Source organism: Portunus trituberculatus, chromosome 39 (genome assembly GCF_017591435.1).
Source record: "Portunus trituberculatus isolate SZX2019 chromosome 39, ASM1759143v1, whole genome shotgun sequence".
Classification (NCBI taxonomy): Eukaryota; Metazoa; Arthropoda; class Malacostraca; order Decapoda; family Portunidae; genus Portunus; species Portunus trituberculatus.
Window position 1 is genome coordinate 21,537,863 of NC_059293.1, and position 18,707 is coordinate 21,556,569.

General features: G+C 45.7%; 4 protein-coding genes across 7 annotated transcripts in view; 1 reads left to right on the top strand and 3 right to left on the bottom strand.

Annotated features, from left to right (window-relative positions):
- Positions 1-1,751: 1,751 nt before the first annotated feature.
- The window catches only part of LOC123515539 (sugar transporter ERD6-like 4), a 43,564-nt gene continuing 26,608 nt past the window's right edge, over positions 1,752-18,707 (top strand). Inside the window, exon 1 of one of the 2 annotated variants that reach the window (XM_045274255.1) lies at positions 1,752-1,881. The gene's annotated coding sequence lies outside the window, so the exon portion shown is untranslated. The remainder of the gene's footprint in view (positions 1,882-18,707) is intronic. The other variant, XM_045274251.1, reaches the window with a different exon arrangement.
- LOC123515544 (dehydrogenase/reductase SDR family member 11-like) lies at positions 2,609-7,259 on the bottom strand. Of its 2 annotated transcripts, none has more exons than XM_045274268.1 (7): positions 7,163-7,259; positions 6,293-6,434; positions 5,764-5,932; positions 5,141-5,270; positions 4,571-4,700; positions 3,579-3,734; positions 2,609-3,064 (listed from the first exon to the last, which is right to left on the bottom strand). In XM_045274268.1, the coding sequence occupies exons 2-7, from the start codon at positions 6,422-6,424 to the stop codon at positions 3,023-3,025; spliced, it is 759 nt and encodes a 252-aa protein (XP_045130203.1). In that variant the 5' UTR covers positions 6,425-6,434; positions 7,163-7,259; the 3' UTR covers positions 2,609-3,022. The 2 variants fall into 2 exon arrangements, with proteins under 2 accessions (XP_045130203.1, XP_045130202.1); XM_045274267.1 differs by having other exon boundaries at positions 6,293-6,527; positions 7,163-7,218.
- On the bottom strand, positions 8,989-12,277 carry LOC123515761 (dehydrogenase/reductase SDR family member 11-like). The gene is made up of 3 exons (XM_045274618.1): positions 12,240-12,277; positions 9,999-10,128; positions 8,989-9,219 (listed from the first exon to the last, which is right to left on the bottom strand). The coding sequence occupies exons 2-3, from the start codon at positions 10,065-10,067 to the stop codon at positions 8,989-8,991; spliced, it is 300 nt and encodes a 99-aa protein (XP_045130553.1). The 5' UTR covers positions 10,068-10,128; positions 12,240-12,277.
- Positions 12,977-18,298, bottom strand: LOC123515545 (dehydrogenase/reductase SDR family member 11-like). 2 transcript variants are annotated; one of them, XM_045274270.1, is made up of 7 exons: positions 18,143-18,289; positions 17,278-17,432; positions 16,344-16,512; positions 15,907-16,036; positions 15,400-15,529; positions 13,609-13,764; positions 12,977-13,502 (listed from the first exon to the last, which is right to left on the bottom strand). In XM_045274270.1, exons 2-7 carry the CDS (start codon positions 17,407-17,409, stop codon positions 13,464-13,466), a joined length of 756 nt encoding a protein of 251 aa, XP_045130205.1. In that variant the 5' UTR covers positions 17,410-17,432; positions 18,143-18,289; the 3' UTR covers positions 12,977-13,463. The 2 variants fall into 2 exon arrangements, with proteins under 2 accessions (XP_045130205.1, XP_045130206.1); XM_045274271.1 differs by lacking the exon at positions 17,278-17,432 and having other exon boundaries at positions 18,143-18,298.

An 18,707-nucleotide genomic window follows, 5' to 3' on the forward strand; every position in this document is an offset into this window, starting at 1 on the left:
CAGCCTTGGCTTCAGTTTCCGCACTTCCACGAGTGCCATCTCCGTTTGTACCTCTCGTCTGCCAAGCCTTGATAGACGCATACAAGCCTGGGTCAATGCTGCCGCCCGCTCAATCAGGTTACTGATGACTTTGGTGCCCTCAGGTTCTGGGTCCTCTACTGTTTCGGTGGCGGCCTTTGGTGAGGTGGAAGTGACATCTCCCATGCGCCTCTTCTTCAGAACCTTCCAGCACTGGATGGAAGCAGCTGACAAACCCGAAGGAGGATGACTCGTGGCCTGAGGAGAATCGCTGGGATGATGTCGTTGCTGCATGGGCTTTGTGACCCTTGAAGAAATCCCAAGTATCCATGATGTCCTCCTCCCGTGCAGTCCGTGCTCTTGCCTCAGCACTGCTCTTCATCTCCATGGCCTCTATTTTGCCGAAGGCCGTCCTCTTCTGCTCAAAGTACTTGCGGCACTGTAGGTTGGGGAACAAGCTTGCACACTGCTGCCACAAGTCCAACTTTGTGCTGTGGTTCGAATACTCTCTGTGACTCTTGTCGTAGAGGCAGGGGTATTTCTTGATAAAATCCACCAGGGTTTGAACTTGTTCCTCGGTGAACTTGTAGTCCTCGATGTCCTTGTGGGACACACGGTACTGCTTCTTGGGTTGTGGAGGGGGTGGAGGACCTGCACTAGTGCTTGCTTGTCCGGGTTGCACAAGTACATTGGGTTCTTCTTGTTGCTGGCTGTCGGGCCCTGATGTAGACTCCTCAGTAGTAGGGACACTGATGATGTCAGGGGTGACTTCAATGACTTGTTGCTGTTGTCTGGCAGTCTTCTTGCGTGGCTGAGTGGAGCGTGGCATGCTGGTGGCTGGCTGGTGGTTCTTCTTTGGAGAGGTGTTTTCAGGCTGGTGGTCAGTGGAAGAATGAATGCCCAGTGTTGTCCCCAGCGCCTTATATACACGGCAGCCCTGGGTCAGGTAAAGACGTGTTAATGCGATGCTGCCACAACAATTACTGCGACGTCGGCGGGGTCGTCACCTCATCGTCACATGCTCGCCACATGGTCGTCATGAGGTCGGAGACGTCGTCACACACCTCGTCACGTCGCCACACAAGGTCGCAAAATTTTTTGACAAAGTCGCCACAAATCGCCACACCTCGTCACACGTCGTCACATCACGTCGCCACAGAGGTCGTCACATCGTCACCTGGTCGTCACAACGTCGTCACATTTCGTAAGTGTTACGACTGTGCCGACTTTCTGACGATGTCTGCCGATTTTTACGATGTCCTGCAGACTTGTTACGACATTGTGTGACGACATCGCCAGTCGCTCGCAACTCGCACCAAGTTTTCCAAATTTTTTGAAAACTTGTGCCGAACGGCGACTTCCAAAGGTTCTTTGTGACGATCCTACAGACCTCCCACAGACAACCTGCCTACCTCTGCCTACTTGTGCTGATTTCTGCCGACACACGAAAAGTCGCAAATGTAAAGATAGCTTTACCACTGAGCTTTTCTGGTGAGTCTTTGGCCCGTATTCATAAACGCTTTGTTCTCTCACCATGACTATTATCCAAGGCCACAGGGATGATTAGCGGGATTTTCAAGAGTATTTCTCCAGTTAATAATCTAGAAATCTTGTCACTCTGTCTCTAGAATATTAAAAATCACCTTAAAAACTCGTGTAAATGGAGGTGAAGCGCAGAAGTGTTTGAGAATACCAACCTTTGTGAATTGCCTCTCACTGCTACACGCTGCCACCTCCCAGTCCTTCCTTGATCGCCAGCCCGTCACGTATAACTCGCATAACACACCGCTCTGTCTGCATTTCTTAAACCGTCTTACTGCATGATAGTGCGTGGTTTGCTCCTCAAGACAAACTACAGACCAGGTGCGTTTTTCATGCATTTATTCACCCATTTATTCACCCATTTATTCATTCCATACGTAAAAAGATAAATAAAAGGCAGTTAATCATTGTATGTACTGTACAAATTGCGTATCATGAACAGAGAAACTAAGGCAGGCATAGTGATAATGGTGAGGTGGTTATTATGATGGTGAGGCTGTAATGGTGATAAAGAGGAAGTAATAGTGATGGTGAAACGTTATGGGTGATAGTGAGGTGGTAATGGTGATAGAGAGTATGGTGATGGTGAGGCTATAATGGTGGTGGTGAGACTGTAATGGCGAAAAGAGGAAGTAATAGTGATAATGAGGTGGTAATGGTGATGGTGAGGCGGTAATGGTGATAGTGTTCTCGAGGTGACTTGCTCTTTGGACTAATGGGTAGGTAATGGCAGAAGACAAAAGGACGACAAGGCAGAAGGCTCGCTCCCCGCCCTCCGCTGTGCCCTTCATAACAGTTCGTTCAAGAGTCATAAGGAAAAAAAAAATCTTATGAAATCGAAAGAAAACAATGGACGGAAAGCATGAGAGACAGAGAGAGAGAGAGAGAGAGAGAGAGAGAGAGAGAGAGAGAGAGAGAGAGAGAGAGAGAGTGTGGACGGGGAGGTATTCTTCAAAGGACGGGCTGCTCATATTGATCAACATACACAGTCACGCCCTGCATTAATATATCTGGTCAATGTTTCTTAAAAGAAAAAAACAACAACCACTTTATGACCTCCAAACTTTTATTTCCTTTAAACATTCATTTAAGCTTTTTCTCTGAGGCTCATATACTATTGAATAAAAGGATGAAATGTGTATGTGTGTGTGTGTGTGTGTGTGTGTGTGTGTGTGTGTGTGTGTGTGTGTGTGTGTGTGTGTGTGTGTGTGTGTGTGTGTGTGTGTTCATGTAAGCGGGGAAATCTGGCTAAGGACAGAAAAATAAAATGCAAAAGAAAAAGCCCACTTAGATGCCAGTTCCCGAGCAGATCCGAGAGAATTAGCTAAAAGAATGGGATAGATGTCTTGAAACCTCCTTCTTAAGTGTGTATATGCTAGTTAGTTGTTAGTCAGCCATCTAGTCAGTCAGCCGGCCCGACATTAAGTGAGGTCTGCTGGAGTCTGCCACTGTTTGCTGCTGCTTATATTTGTGACTGGGTGGGGTGAATCAGGATGTCGTGGATCTGTTGAGGGACATTTACGGATGCGTCACTACATCTTCGTGCAACAAGACGATTAGTGCCCGTTTTTTGAACGCTTTGTTCTCTCACCATCACTGCTTTCCAAAGTCTCCAGTTGAAGATACTCGTGTTTTTTAAGAGTATTTTTTTTTTTATGGTTCTGGTGATGGATTAACAAGATTTTTTTTTTAGTTTATTAGATGGAGAAACTGTCTTAAAAATGCGGCTAATTGTCTCTGTGGCCTTGAAAAATTGTGGTAAGAGAGCAGAGCGTTTATGAATACAGACGTAAAACTTACTGTAGTGTTTGCCAAGTTTTGGACATTCCCCGTGCATGGAGGTTTCTTGTACCACCAAATCACGACGTTTTATGATGTTTTGAATTACATTGAAATACATCTCATATATCTATTCTTTTTTATAGACTTTTGTTGCTCTTTATCAAAATCCGATTTTATTTATTTATTTAATTATTTTTTATAGTTTGAGATCATAAAACATAAACATGAATACTAACCTGCACGCGTCGCGGGGCTGACAGTGCATGAATTACTGACTCGGTGATGTCATCCGCTTGCATACAGGCATTCTGGGTGTACATTTGGTGTGCTGCTGCTTTACTCATGCCAGCTCTCTCAGCGAACTCTGTCTCCACCATGCCAGGACTGATGGCCTGCGGGGTTTGAGGGAGAACGCTATAGGTGAATGTTCTGAGATGAAATATTGTCTTGAATGTCCGTGGTTGTGGGTCTGAGATGAAATGTTTTTTTTTTTTCTTTTATATGTTATGGCCTATAGGCCCTGTAGGCAAACTTGAAGAGTATGGGAAGCGCTGTTCAGCTTCCACCCATTAGTGGCGCAAGTAATTTTATTCACAGTGGTACCCATATTACCACCCAAGCGCATCTTTGGTGTAAGGCAATTACACTTCCACTTAGAACCTGGGTATCATGGTGACATGTGGTGGGATTCGGATGTCTGCCCGATCTCACGGTCACCACCTTATCCACTATGCCACCGCCTCCCTAAATGAATTGCAGTCTTGAATGTCCGTGATTGTGGCTCTGAGGTGAAATATTGTCTTGAATGCCCGTGGTTGTGGATAGATGACTGTATGGCTTGCACTGTTTCTTTGCTGTGATACAGTATACATCACGCACCCATGATAGCCTTGCATTCACCAAGGTATAGTTATGTTTAAATTCATATAAAAGAAAGTCTATATGTGCTGGGGAAAGGAGGTGTAGTGATGTAACATGAGTGAAGCAGAACGAGAGAGACTGATGAACGATGACTTGAGATGGAAAGGAACATGCTGAGATCAAAACACGCAAGTTAATATTTTTGTGCAAAAGAAGAACATACATCGGGCAGTGTTCTTGAGCTTCTCTCTCTCTCTCTCTCTCTCTCTCTCTCTCTCTCTCTCTCTCTCTCTCTCTCTCTCTCTCTCTCTCTCTCTCTCTCTCACACACACACACACACACACACACACACACACACGAAGCTTACTGATATCCTGATGTTGGTGTTGGTCTGCCTCAGCTCCTGCCGCAGCGCCTCGGTGAGGGCAGTCACCATGTGCTTAGTGCCGGCATAGAAGTGAATGCCAGGGAGGTTAGCGATGCGATGCCCGCCCATGCTGTGGGAGTAAAGGAAGATGTTGGCGCTGCGGCAGAGCAGAGAGGAAAGACTGAAGGCCTTTTTGTAACAAATTGTTGTTTGTATTATTATTATTATTATTATTATTATTATTATTATTATTATTATATTTATTATTATATTTATTGAGTCAATGTATATATTTATATTGTGACGTCATGCGATGCGAATTTGCATATATGGGACTACAATTAATGTTATGGGAAGGTTAAATGTGGAAGAAAACTCGCTCCTTTGAGACAACTTGTACCTGTATGCCTTTTGCCTCACGCGATAAAACATGCTGTAGAAAGGTTACCACCACACTTATGTGAAGATATGTTGCCTGTTGTGAAGCAGCGCGCACCCGCACACACACACACACACACACACACACACACACACACACACACACACACACACACACACACACACGCTGACCTGTTGATGTGAATGATGTGGCCGTCGTCAACGCCGCGTTCCTTCATTGACGCCAATGCCTCGCGCGTGCACAGACACAGCGCCACCACGTTGAGGTCCAGCATCTTCCGCCACTGGTCAGGGGTGCCCTCTGTCACAACACAGGAAAACCCAGCGTGAGGAACAGGCGTGGCAGGGACCACCGCAGAGGCGCCGAGGGACTCATGGTGGGGAGGCGGGTCGCAGGAGGGAACGCCGCTATGGGTCGAGGGACTCATAGTGGGGGAGAAAGTGGAAAGGGAACCCTGCCTCTGTGGGGCTGAGGGACTCATGGGGAATGATGGGGTGGGCATGACAAGGACGGTCACTTGAGGGTGAGGCGAGGCGGGGTTGTGGAAGGTGCAGAATTAAGAGTGGCAGGTGGAATTACTAGCTTACTGGCAAGACCGTTTGAATGTAACCAGGTGGCCTTGGTACCAGCGTTACTTGATGAAGATATTTTATATATATATATATATATATATATATATATATATATATATATATATATATATATATATATATATATATATATATATATATATATACTCGTATATATAAACACTTGTGTTTGTCGTCTCACTTGAAGGAAAAGCATCGCTTACCCTGCAGGGAACTGTTAATGGACATTCCTGCGTTGTTGATGCACACGTCGACGCCACCGAGCTCCTGCTTGATGCGCGCGAACATGGCCAGCACCTGGTCGTCCTTGGTGAGATCACACTTGATGGGGAGCAGTGACCCAGGCTGACCTTTCAGCTCGTCCGCTATGGCCTGTGTACAAAGTGCGCTGACATGAGAGAGAGAGAGAGAGAGAGAGAGAGAGAGAGAGAGAGAGAGAGAGAGAGAGAGAGAGAGAGAGAGAGAGAGAGAGAGAGAGAGAGAGAGAGAGAGAGAGAGAGAGAGAGAGAGAGAGAGAGAGAGAGAGAGAGAGAGAGAGAGAGAGAGAGAGAGAGAGAGAGAGAGAGAGAGAGAGAGAGAGAGAGAGAGAGAGAGAGAGATACGAGTCTTGCGTAGTACACAGTTCATGAATGTCAGCATCTTTGTTATCATCTCGACTTAAAGATAACATTGATTAGTCACTGACTGCAGGATTTTGTACAATGTCCCTTGTCTTGCTGCTAAAGTTGTTACCTGGACTCTGTCCACGCTCCGGGCGGCGCCCACCACTCGCATGCCCTCGGCCACCAGCCTGCGTACAATGCTGGCACCAATGCCTGCACTGGCGCCCGTCACTAAGGCCACGCGACCTGCCCAGCGGTCCATCCTTGCGGCACTGAGAAGAAAACGTAATGGTGCACACTGTGCTGTGTCACTGGTCACCGCTCACCGCACACTGGTGTTTAGCGCAAGCCACTGCTGGAGGCCTCTGCTGGAGATCAAAGGTCAGGGCCAGTGACTGCTCAGGGTTGTTAAACGGCACAAGATTTAAGCATTGGAGAGTTTTTGTCGTTAACATGGGTTTATGTGCGCAACATATACTATGAATTTACTTTAACTTATGATCATAAAGTTAAAGGATGCTGAATCAGAGCTGGGTGCAGCCTGACTGTTCCCATGGGAACACACACGCACAGCCTAACAGTGGCGGCAGACTCACCCCACGTAGCCTACTACTTGTCTGTTTTATCAACCTACATACTTGAACCACATTATCGGGGTGGACATGCTGCCTCGCTTACGTGCTCTGCACAGTGTATACTGGATAACAATGTGCACAGCAATAGATGCATTAAATTTCAATTTCAATTTACTTTAATTGACGTAAAGATCGAAAGTAGCGGCTAGCTAACTGATATACGCGCCTTAGAGAGGATATACAAGGAAAAACACATTTGTATTCTCTTAAGAAGTATATCACCAATGAATATATAACAGATTAACAGAGAGACCTATGTGGTGTGTTTGTTCCTATATAGTATAGTGACGGGGACAATGACATGCCGCTGTGTTGCAAGGTTTATGTGGAGTGCTTTGTCCACTATTGCCGGATTGCCAACAAACCTGTATGTGTATCTGGGACGTGTCGGATCTGCTCACCAGCACCAACACACACAGACTGAACACTCTCCTGCCTCTGCCTCTTTTTTTTTTTTTTTTTATATCTCTGGCTGGACTAAAAGTAGACGGGGTGCCTGGTATGCTTTATCGGTAACGAGTTTAACCAGTTTCCACGCTTACCAGTGTCATGTTGCCATGCTTCCACTGTCTACTCTGCTGTGTCGTTACTCAGGGCGTGCTGTTCCCTCACATGTTGGCCTGCTGGTTTGACATGGCTCCTCTATGGCTTGTATGACTCGTAATTAAGGCGGAAAAAAGTTACGTATTGATTAGTACTCCGACATTATCGTGACTGAGCACCTGTGGCTTTTAAACAGGTTTAGCTGTTTATCATGGGTGTTTTTATTTTTTATGTGGTTTGCATAATGTCACCTGCCACCACCACTTGCTGCTGTATCTGATAGGCGAGGCTGGAGTGTTTTGCCAAGGAGGATGATAAAGGTGGATCTACGCAGGATGCAGGAGAAGGAGAGGAAGCCCCAATAGAAGGTTTATGAAGTATTGCAAGAAGACGTACATTAATGGTGTCACTAAAGAATGCTCTGAGGAACTGGCGCGTTGGAGGATACTGAACAGCCTTGGTGACCCGTGACGGGAACAGCCAAAGAACTACACCATCAATAACGACAGGTGTGGAATTCATCAACAAATGCTTTTTCGGGGAAGAATATTTGCAATAAGTGTGTGTGTATTTTGTTCAGCTTGACTACACAGTCTTGGCAACTTACAAGATATAGGATGTTTTAAATAATAATCCATCTGGTTTGTTGTGTTTTAATTGAGGTGACACTTATACACAGTCTGGAAACTGCCTTAGAGAAAGTACATGAGTTTCGGCCACGCACAATAAAGTCTTGTATGTGTTAACAACTTCAGGAAAAGCTGTCGTAAATATCATGATCAATATTTATGTCTGTTTTGTTTTTTACTTATATAGTCAATTAGTTTTATAAGAAAATTTCTGGCCAAGGGCAACAACTACGTAGCCGGTGGAAAAATAAAAAAAATAAAGTCCCACTAAAGATGCCAGCGCCGCGACAGAACAGTAGTCCGAGAGAGTAGCCAACATTACGAGACTCTTGTGAAACCTTTCTCATGAAACTCCTTGCTTGTAACTGTAACTCCCTTCTTCAAAACCTCTCTCTCTCTTGAAACTTGTTTCTTGAAACTTACCTCTTGAAGGTTTTCATTGTGAACCAGTGAGTCATAAGGCGAGGAAATAACACTTTATTTTACATGGAACCTGGTGTGTCGTACCAACACATCATGAATCTGTTTAAAGAATATCGGCGAATTACTCTCCTCCTCAAATCTCAAGTCTAAAAACTTATTTCTCTTGTTGATAATGTACAAATCTTGTCAATCTGTCATTAGAACATAAAAAAATTACACACAAAAAAGTGTAAATTGAATTAATATAGTTAAGATTTTATTTGATTATTATTTTTTTTTCATGTTATGGCCTATAGCGCCTGTAGGCACACTTCAAGAGTATATGTGGGAAGCGCTGTTAAGCTTTCACTCATTAGTGGCGCAGGCAATTTTATTTATAGTGGTACCCAAATTAGGGGCCATATCACCACCCAGGCGCATCTTTGGTGTAGCCAGCTCGAACCTGGGTATCATGGTGACATATAGGTAATTATAAACCACTCGACAAATGGCATAGCTTCAAAGCGGTATGTAGTGGGATTCGAACCTACGCGTGGACGTCTGCCTGATCCCACGCTCACCACCTTATCCAGTACGCAAGCACAACTCTGCGTATTTCACAGGGTTCGTGTAAGGGTGCGAGGACCACTGTCATGGAGGGGGGGGGAGGGCACAACAAAACATGTATTCACCTGCACGTGTGGCGGCGCGGACAGCACATGGATGAGCGTCTCAGTGATGTCGTCTGCCTCCAAGCTTGGGTACTGATTGTAGAGGAGCCTAACTGCTTCCTCGCTTATACCACTGTTCAAGAGACACTCAGTCTTCACCAGGGTGGGACTGATGGACTGTAGGATGGAAAGAGGACTTAAAAGGGATATTGTTTCAGCACATTATGTCATTCACTCGGTGTCTAGTTTTTTTTATGTTATGGCCTACAGCACCTGTAGGCACACTTGAAGAGTATATAGGAAGAGCTGTTCAGCTTCCACCCATTAGTGGCGCAGGCAATTCTATTTATAGTGGTACCCATATTAGGGCCCGTATTACCACCCAAGCGCATCTTTAGTGACATATAGGTAACTTTAAACCACTCGATAAATGGCATAGCTTCAAAGTGTTATGTGGTGGGATTCGAACTTACGCGTGGACGTCTGTCCGATCCCACGCTCACCACCTTATCCACTACGTCACCGCCTTCTGATGTGACGTAATACAATCTGAACTATGAAATAACTTACTGAGAAACAGTACTTGCTATGAAGGTGCATAACTGAGAGTTCTCAGCTATATCATTCACTCTGCGTCTTGTGATGGGTCAATATTCTGAAACTTGTGTACTACACCGCCACCATTCTTCAAAGCCCCTAGTTGAAGTTACACTGGTTTTCAAGCGTGTTGTTAGGATTATATTGAACGATAGGATTTCTTTGTTATTATGAAGAGAAACATTCTTAAGAAAAAGGCTCATCGTCTCAGTGGCCTTTGAAAATAGTGCAACTTGAACTATATATATATTTGCTGTGTTCTCCTAGAACACACACACACACACACACACACACACACACACACACACACACACACACACACACACACACACACACACACACACACACACACAGCTTACTGATATCCTGATGTTGGAGTTGGTCTGCCTCAGCTCCTGCCGCAGCGCCTCGGTGAGGGCGATCACCATGTGCTTCGTGCCACAGTAGAATCCCTTTCCGTGCGAGGCTGAGATGTGATGACCGCCATTGCTGTCAGGAGAAATATAACGCAATGACTGGCCATGGTGTTAGTAAAAGAGAAACATTGCAAATGGGAGACAGGTAACGCTTCTCTGGGCCTGACAAGACTAAAGGCAATGGTGCCAGTGTAACAGACATTTGGCGTCACGATGCCGTGTGGTGTATACTTCTGTTGTGTCCCCTCAACACAACAACACAGTACATAATAAAGAAACAAGAATGAAGAGAGAAGAAGGAGGAACGGAGAATACTTGAGAGGAGCAGAGAATAACAAGCTGATCCCCTACGGAAGGGCCATTAACACCTGTCTATCAGATCCCTTCGAAATAGTCAAATCTCAGTGATCAGGGAGGTGGAGAGCACGAGAGCAAAACAACGGGCCAGACAAACGAGAAGAAAGAAAACAACACTGAAGCCAAAACAACAAACGCGAAGCGGGTCAATACAATAGATGGAAAACAAAAGAGATTCAAAAGAAGGAGTGAGAGGAAAGGCGGAGACAAAAATGGAAAATTGGTTAACCTATGGAAAACTACCAACGTCCACGTAAACTCCAACCTGGGCATTGTCTTAATTTCTGATTGGCCAGAGGTAGTTCATGATTGGTTGAATATATTCTAAAGTATCACCTGGTGATGTGAGATTGGTCAAAAGCTCAAAAGGTAGCTTGTGATTGGTTAAAGAAGCAGGAATTATCACGCCTAAGGGACGGATCAATGGTAGGAATGTTGGGCACATCATAGTGTGTATCATTGCAGGTAATCATTCAGTAGCATACAGAAGCAAACAGAGAGGCAGATGTCTCACGCCCTGACCAGAGGGCTTGAGACGAGATGGAGAAACACATCTTGTTGCTTGTCAGTAGAGCTTAAGGGTTTCATTATGCAGATTTGGAAATAGATTGATGAAGGAAGGTCATCTTTCATCCGGCCCGTCGCGAAACATCCCACACGCTGACCTGCTCATGTGAATGATGTGGCCGTCGTCAACGCCGCGTTCCTTCATTGACGCCAATGCCTCGCGCGTGCACAGACAGACACAGAGAGAGAGAGAGAGAGAGAGAGAGAGAGAGAGAGAGAGAGAGAGAGAGAGAGAGAGAGAGAGAGAGAGAGAGAGAGAGAGAGAGAGAGAGAGAGAGAGAGAGTGTTGTCGGTGATAGGGTTATACATGTTTTCGGTGGCCCATGCATGGCAGGATCTCATGCATGCATTATTTCGCCTGAAAGATGACACTGACAGGTCACTGGTATTACCTGCACTCTGTCCACGCTCCGGTCGGCGCCTACCACCCGCATGCCTTCAGCCACCAGCCTGCGTGACATGCTGGCACCAATGCCCGAAGCGGCACCCGTCACAAGGGCCACGCGACCTGCCTAGCGGTCCATCCTTGCAGCAATTAGGAGAGATGCTGGAAAACATGTAATAGTGCATTGTGCTGTGTCACTCCTCAACTCATTCTGATGCTAGTGCAGGCCGATGGTGAAGACCTCTGCTGCAGGTCTCAAGGTCAGCGTTGTTCAGCCTGCACCAGCTTTATGCATTGGTGAGTTTCGGCCAATAAGCAACATGGTTCAGTGCGCACTATATACCTCACATTGTATTATGTATTTACTTAAATCCAGTGAGCATAACGATAAGAGGTAATGAAGGAGATCTGGGTGCCGGTTACTTGAGGGTCCATCGCTCAGGACGGCAGCGTGTTAGTGGTCCCACGTTATTGGTGTGGGCTTGGTGCCTCGCTTACGTTATCTGCACAGTGTACCTTGGGTGGCATTATGCACGGCCAGAAGTGTGTTTGATTTCGATCTAAATTTGTTTTCTCTGACACACACAAAACACACACACACACACACAAAAAAAAAAAAAAAATGAAAGGAGTGGCCAAGAACTTGTCTCAAAAGATTAAATATATCTGTATTAAGTAGATAATATTTGGTTTCTCTTCAGACTTACAGGTAGAAGATTACCAATGAATATATAACAGATTAACAGAGAGACCTATGTGAAGTGTTTGTTCCTATAGTACTCCAGCTTAAGAGAGTGACGGGGACAATGACATCCCGCTGTGTTGCAAGGTTTATGTGGAGTGCTTTCTCTAATACTGCCAGATTGTCAACAAACCTGTATGTTTATTTGGGACGTGTAGGGCCTCTTCACCACCACCAACACAGGCAGACTGAACACTCTTCTGCTTTTGCCTCTGGAGTGAAAACACTTACGAGTGTCATGTTGCCATGCTTCCACTGTCTACTCTGCTGTGTCGCTACTCAGGGCGTGCTGTTCCTTCACATGTTGACATGCTGGTTTGAAATAATGGCTCCCCTATGACTCATATGACTCGTAATTATTGCGGAAAAACCGCGGATTCATTAGTATATATATATACACATTTATTGTTACTGAGCACCCGCGGCTTTCTGGACACGTATAGTTCGTTATCACTGATGTACTTTTACGTGGTCTGCATCGCATCAGGTAATTTGGTGACACTGCTTTCTGTTGTATTTGATAAATGAGGCTGGAGTGTTTACCCAAGGAGGATGATAAAGGTGGATCTACACAGCATGCAGGAGAAGGAGAGGAAGCCTCAACAGAAGGTTTATGAAGTATTGCAAGAGGACGTACATTAATGGTGTCCCTTTGAGGAACTGGCACGTTGGAGGATACTGAACAGCCTTGGTGACCCGTGACGGGAACAGCCCAAAGAACTACACCACCAACAACGACAAGGGTGGAATTCATCAACAAATGCTTTTTCAGGGAAGAATATTTGCAATGTGTTTGTGGGTTTTGTTCAGCCTGACTACACAGTCTTGGCAACTTACAAGATATAGGATGTTTTGAAAAAATAATCCACCTGGTTTGTTGTGTTTTAATTGGGCTGACACTTATACACAGTCTGGAAACTGCCTTAGAGAAAGTACATGAGTTTCGGCCACGCACAATAAAGTCTTGTATGTGTTAACGACTTCAGGAAAAGTTGTCGTAAATATCATAATTGATGTTCATGTCTGTGGTATTTTTTACTTATATAGACGTTTATTAGTTTTAAGAGGAGGTCTGGCCAAGGGCAACAAGAACGTAGCCGGTGGGTAAAACAAAGTCCTACTAAAGATGCCAGTGCCGCGACAGAATAGTAGTCAGAGAGAGTATCCAACATTACGAGACTGTCTTGAAGCCTTCTTGTGAAACCTTTCTCATGGAACTTCTTGCCTGTAACTGTAACTCCTTCTTCAAAACCTTTCTTTTGACGCCTCACTCTTGAAATTTATATCTTGAAACTTAACTCATAAAGATTTTCCTTGTGAATGAATAAACCAGTAAGCCAGCGTGCCACAGTTCAATCTACTTAAACATGGTGTGTCGCATCAACACGTCATGGACCTGTTGAAAGATATTGGCAAATTACTTTTCACCTCAAATCTGAAATTAGAAAGCAAATGAATATGAAGACCACCATCACAATGGGGCAACAAAATCATGTATTAACCTGCACATGTGGCGGTGCGGACAACACATGAATTAGCGCTTCGGTGACGTCGTCTGCCTGCAAGCTTGGTTGCTGCTGGTACACGAGGCCAGCTGCTTCCTCACTCAGACCGGCGTTCACTACAAACTCAGTCTTCACCAGGCTAGGGCTGATGGCCTGTAAGGCGGAGAGAAAAGACTTACGTTAATGTTATTTTTCTAATGCGTATGGTTGCGTCATTCACTCAGTGTCTTCTGATTTGATGTATTGCAACTTCAACTGTAAATTGACTCAGAAGAAAAAAATTGTTTGTGAACAAGCATGGATAAGAATTCTTGTGTCATGCACCGTGTCTTCTCAAAGGACCATATTCTGAAATACTTCTGCACTGTAATTCCACTACTTGAAGTTTCACTTGTTTTCAAGGATGCTTTTACAATTGTAGTGATAGATAACAAGATTTTCATATCACCAGAAAAAAAAAACAAACCGTCTTTAGATCGCAGCTAATCATCTCTGTGACCTTAAATAACAACCGTGGTGAGAGAACAGTGTCCGAGAGCACAGTTTATAGTGCAACTTAAACTATTCGTATTCATAGCGGTGTTATTGCATGGGTCTGCATTGTCAAACACACACACACACACACACACACACACACACACACACACACACACACACACAAATAAAGTGGTGAGCGTGGGATCGGGCAGACGCCCACGCGTAGGTTCGAATCCCACCACGTACCGATTTGAAGCTGTCGAGTGGTCTAAAGTTACCATGATACCCAGGTTCTAGGTGGTTGTACCAAAGATGCGCTTGTGTTGTGATATGGGCCCTGATATAGGTACCACTATAAATAAAATTACCTACGTCACTAATGGGTATAAGCGAACAGTTCTTCCTATACATGCTCTTTAAGTATACTACAGGCGCTATAGGCCATAGCGTAAAAAAAAAAAAGAATATAAAAAGCCAGAGGACCAGGGTTCGATTCCCCGGCCGGGTGGAGATATTTGGGTGTGTCTCCTTTCACGTGTAGCCTCTATTCACCTAGCAGTGAGTAGGTACGGGATGTAAATCGAGGAGTTGTGACCTTGTTGTCCCGGTGTGGGTGTGTGCCTGGTCTCAGGCCTATCCGAAGATCGGAAATAATGAGCTCTGAGCTCGTTCCGTAGGGTAACGTCTGGCTGTCTCGTCAGAGACTGCAGCAGATCAAACAGTGAAACACACACACCGAGTAGAGTAGTAGTTAGCACACAACCAAGAGGATCCGGGTTTGAGTCCTGGATGCAGGGAGGCATCTTAATGTGTAGGCCCTGTTCACCCAGCAGCAAGTAGGTACCGGATGTTATTCGAGGGGTTATGGCTCCGCTGTCCCGGTGTGTAGCGTGTGGTCTCAGTCTTACCCGAAGATTTATGAGCTCTGAGCTCTTTTCGTAATGAGGTAGGCTGGCTAAGTGACCATGCAGGCGACCGTGGTGAACACACACACACACACACACACACACACACACACACACACACACACCGCGTAGTGTAGTGATAAGCACGCTCACAATCGAGAGGACCGGGTTCGAATCCCGGTAAGCGGCGAGGTAAATGGGCAAGTCTCTTAATGTGTGGCCCCTGTTCACCTAGCAATAAATAGGTACGGGATGTAACTCGAGGGATTGTGGCCTCGCTTTCCCAATGTGTGGAGTGTGTTATGTGGTCTCAGTCCTACCCGAAGATCTGTCTATGAGCTCTGAGCTCGCTCCGTAATGGGGAAGACTGGCCGAGGTGAATCACACACACACACACACAGCTTACTGATATCCTGATGTTGGAGTTGGTCTGTCTCAGCTCCTGCCGCAGCGCCTCGGTGAGAGCGGTCACCATGTGCTTTGTGCCTGTGTAGAATCCGTTTCCATACAACGTTGAGATGCGATGACCGCCCATGCTGTCAGGAGAATAACTACTCTGTAACTGGCCATGCTGTCAGTAAATGGGAAACCTTGCAACTAGGAGACAGGAAAAGCTTCTCCAGGGCTGACTAGACTAAGTGCAATGGTGACAGTAGAACAGATATTTGGTGTAACGATGTGGTGTGGTGTACTTCGGGGTATTTCAGAGAGGATCTTTTAGGTACGGATGTTTTGCCAGTGCTGAGTGTGTAGAGTACTGAGAGGGTGAAGGAGGGGAACGCACAGCACCAGGCGAAGGAAACTGTAGGGAGTGAAGTAGGGAAGGTCGGAGAGCTGAGGTGCTACGGCGAGATTCTTTCATAAGAGAATGACATTGACATCCTGCCCGTTGTGAAGCATCCCACACGCTGACCTGTTGATGTGAATGATGTGGCCGTCGTCAACGCCGCGTTCCTTCATTGACGCCAGTGCCTCGCGCGTGCACAGACACAGCGCCACCACGTTGAGGTCCAGCATCTTCCGCCACTGGTCGGGGGTGCCCTCTGTCACAACACAGGAAAACCCACCGTTAGAAACAAGTGTGGCAGGGACCACCGCAGAGGCGCCGAGGACTCATGGCAAAGGAAAGGTGGGAAGGGAATGCTGCTGAGGTCAAGGGAGTCCTGCAATGGTGTGAGGGTAAGGGGCATGGAGGGTGCAGGATTGAAAATAGCTGGTGAGAGGAGTTTACTGGCGTTACTTGAAGAGTTATCAGCAAAAGTGTCTTAGGGATGTAGTCCAGTAAGACTTGTTGATGCGGTCACCAGCAGGGCAACTACACGCGAGGCGGGGCACGCTGCGCTCACTCACCAGCCAGAGGGCTGAGCAGAGCCCTGCCCGCGTTGTTGATGCACACGTCGACGCCGCCGAACTCCCTCTTGATGCGCGCGAACATGGCCAGCACCTGGTCGTCCTTGGTGAGGTCACACTCAATAGGGAGCAGTGACCCAGGCTGACCCTTCAGCTCGTCCGCCATGGCCTGTGTGCGTAAATTTCATTTATGATATGTACTGTATATTTAATCTGCATAGAAAATGTAGAACTTTTCTGAAAAAAAAAAATCATAATATTCCTTTAGATTAGTGAATTCATCGATTGATGACGCGGATGTATCACTTCCCTGCTCAAGGAGACTGAGAGTGGCTCAAGAGAAGTTCTGAATTTCCAACCGGATACTCTTCCTGCTGCCACTTTGACGAGAGGCAGCACCTGGCCCGAAGCAGCGGGCTTCATTTCCATTATTGATTAGGTGAGCCAGTTTTAGTGTATGGACGAGATACACGTACAGCAGGCACGAATCAGGAAGTGCTGTTTCCAAGTACCTTTCCTAAGTCTGTGGTGACGTTCAGTACCGAGATGTGTGTGTGTGTGTATATATATGTATATATATATATATATATATATATATATATATATATATATATATATATATATATATATATATATATATATATATATATATATATATATATATATAGAGAGAGAGAGAGAGAGAGAGAGAGAGAGAGAGAGAGAGAGAGAGAGAGAGAGAGAGAGAGAGAGAGAGACAGAGACAGAGACAGAGAGAGAGAGAGAGAGAGAGAGAGAGAGAGAGAGAGAGAGAGAGAGAGAGAGAGAGAGAAAGAGAGAAAGAGAGAATTGTCGGTGATAGGGTTATACATGTTTTCGGTGGCCCATGCATGGCAGGATCTCATGCATGCATTATTTCGCCTGAAAGATGACACTGACAGGTCACTGGTATTACCTGCACTCTGTCCACGTTCCGGTCGGCGCCTACCACCCGCATGCCTTCAGCCACCAGCCTGCGTGACATGCTGGCACCAATGCCCGAAGCGGCACCCGTCACAAGGGCCACGCGACCTGCCCAGCGGTCCATCCTTGCAGCAATTAGGAGAGATGCTGGAAAACATGTAATAGTGCATTGTGCTGTGTCACTCCTCAACTCATTCTGATGCTAGTGCAGGCCGATGGTGAAGACCTCTGCTGCAGGTCTCAAGGTCAGCGTTGTTCAGCCTGCACCAGCTTTATGCATTGGTGAGTTTCGGCCAATAAGCAACATGGTTCAGTGCGCACTATATACCTCACATTGTATTATGTATTTACTTAAATCCAGTGAGCATAACGATAAGAGGTAATGAAGGAGATCTGGGTGCCGGTTACTTGAGAGTCCATCGCTCAGGACGGCAACGTGTTAGTGGTCCCACGTTATTGGTGTGGGCTTGGTGCCTCGCTTACGTTATCTGCACAGTGTACCTTGGGTGGCATTATGCACGGCCAGAAGTGTGTTTGATTTCGATCTAAATTTGTTTTCTCTGACACACACAAACACACACACACACAAAAAAAAAAAAAAAAAATGAAAGGAGTGGCCAAGAACTTGTCTCAAAAGATTAAATATATCTGTATTAAGTAGATAATATTTGGTTTCTCTTCAGACTTACAGGTAGAAGATTACCAATGAATATATAACAGATTAACAGAGAGACCTATGTGAAGTGTTTGTTCCTATAGTACTCCAGCTTAAGAGAGTGACGGGGACAATGACATCCCGCTGTGTTGCAAGGTTTATGTGGAGTGCTTTCTCTAATACTGCCAGATTGTCAACAAACCTGTATGTTTATTTGGGACGTGTAGGGCCTCTTCACCACCACCAACACAGGCAGACTGAACACTCTTCTGCTTTTGCCTCTTGAGTGAAAACACTTACGAGTGTCATGTTGCCATGCTTCCACTGTCTACTCTGCTGTGTCGCTACTCAGGGCGTGCTGTTCCTTCACATGTTGACATGCTGGTTTGAAATAATGGCTCCCCTATGACTCATATGACTCGTAATTATTGCGGAAAAACCGCGGATTCATTAGTATATATATATACACATTTATTGTTACTGAGCACCCGCGGCTTTCTGGACACGTATAGTTCGTTATCGCTGATGTACTTTTATATGGTCTGCATCGCATCAGGTAATTTGGTGACACTGCTTTCTGTTGTATTTGATAAGCGAGGCTGGAGTGTTTACCCAAGGAGGATGATAAAGGTGGATCTACGCAGCATGCAGGAGAAGGAGAGGAAGCCTCAACAGAAGGTTTATGAAGTATTGCAAGAGGACGTACATTAATGGTGTCCCTTTGAGGAACTGGCACGTTGGAGGATACTGAACAGCCTTGGTGACCC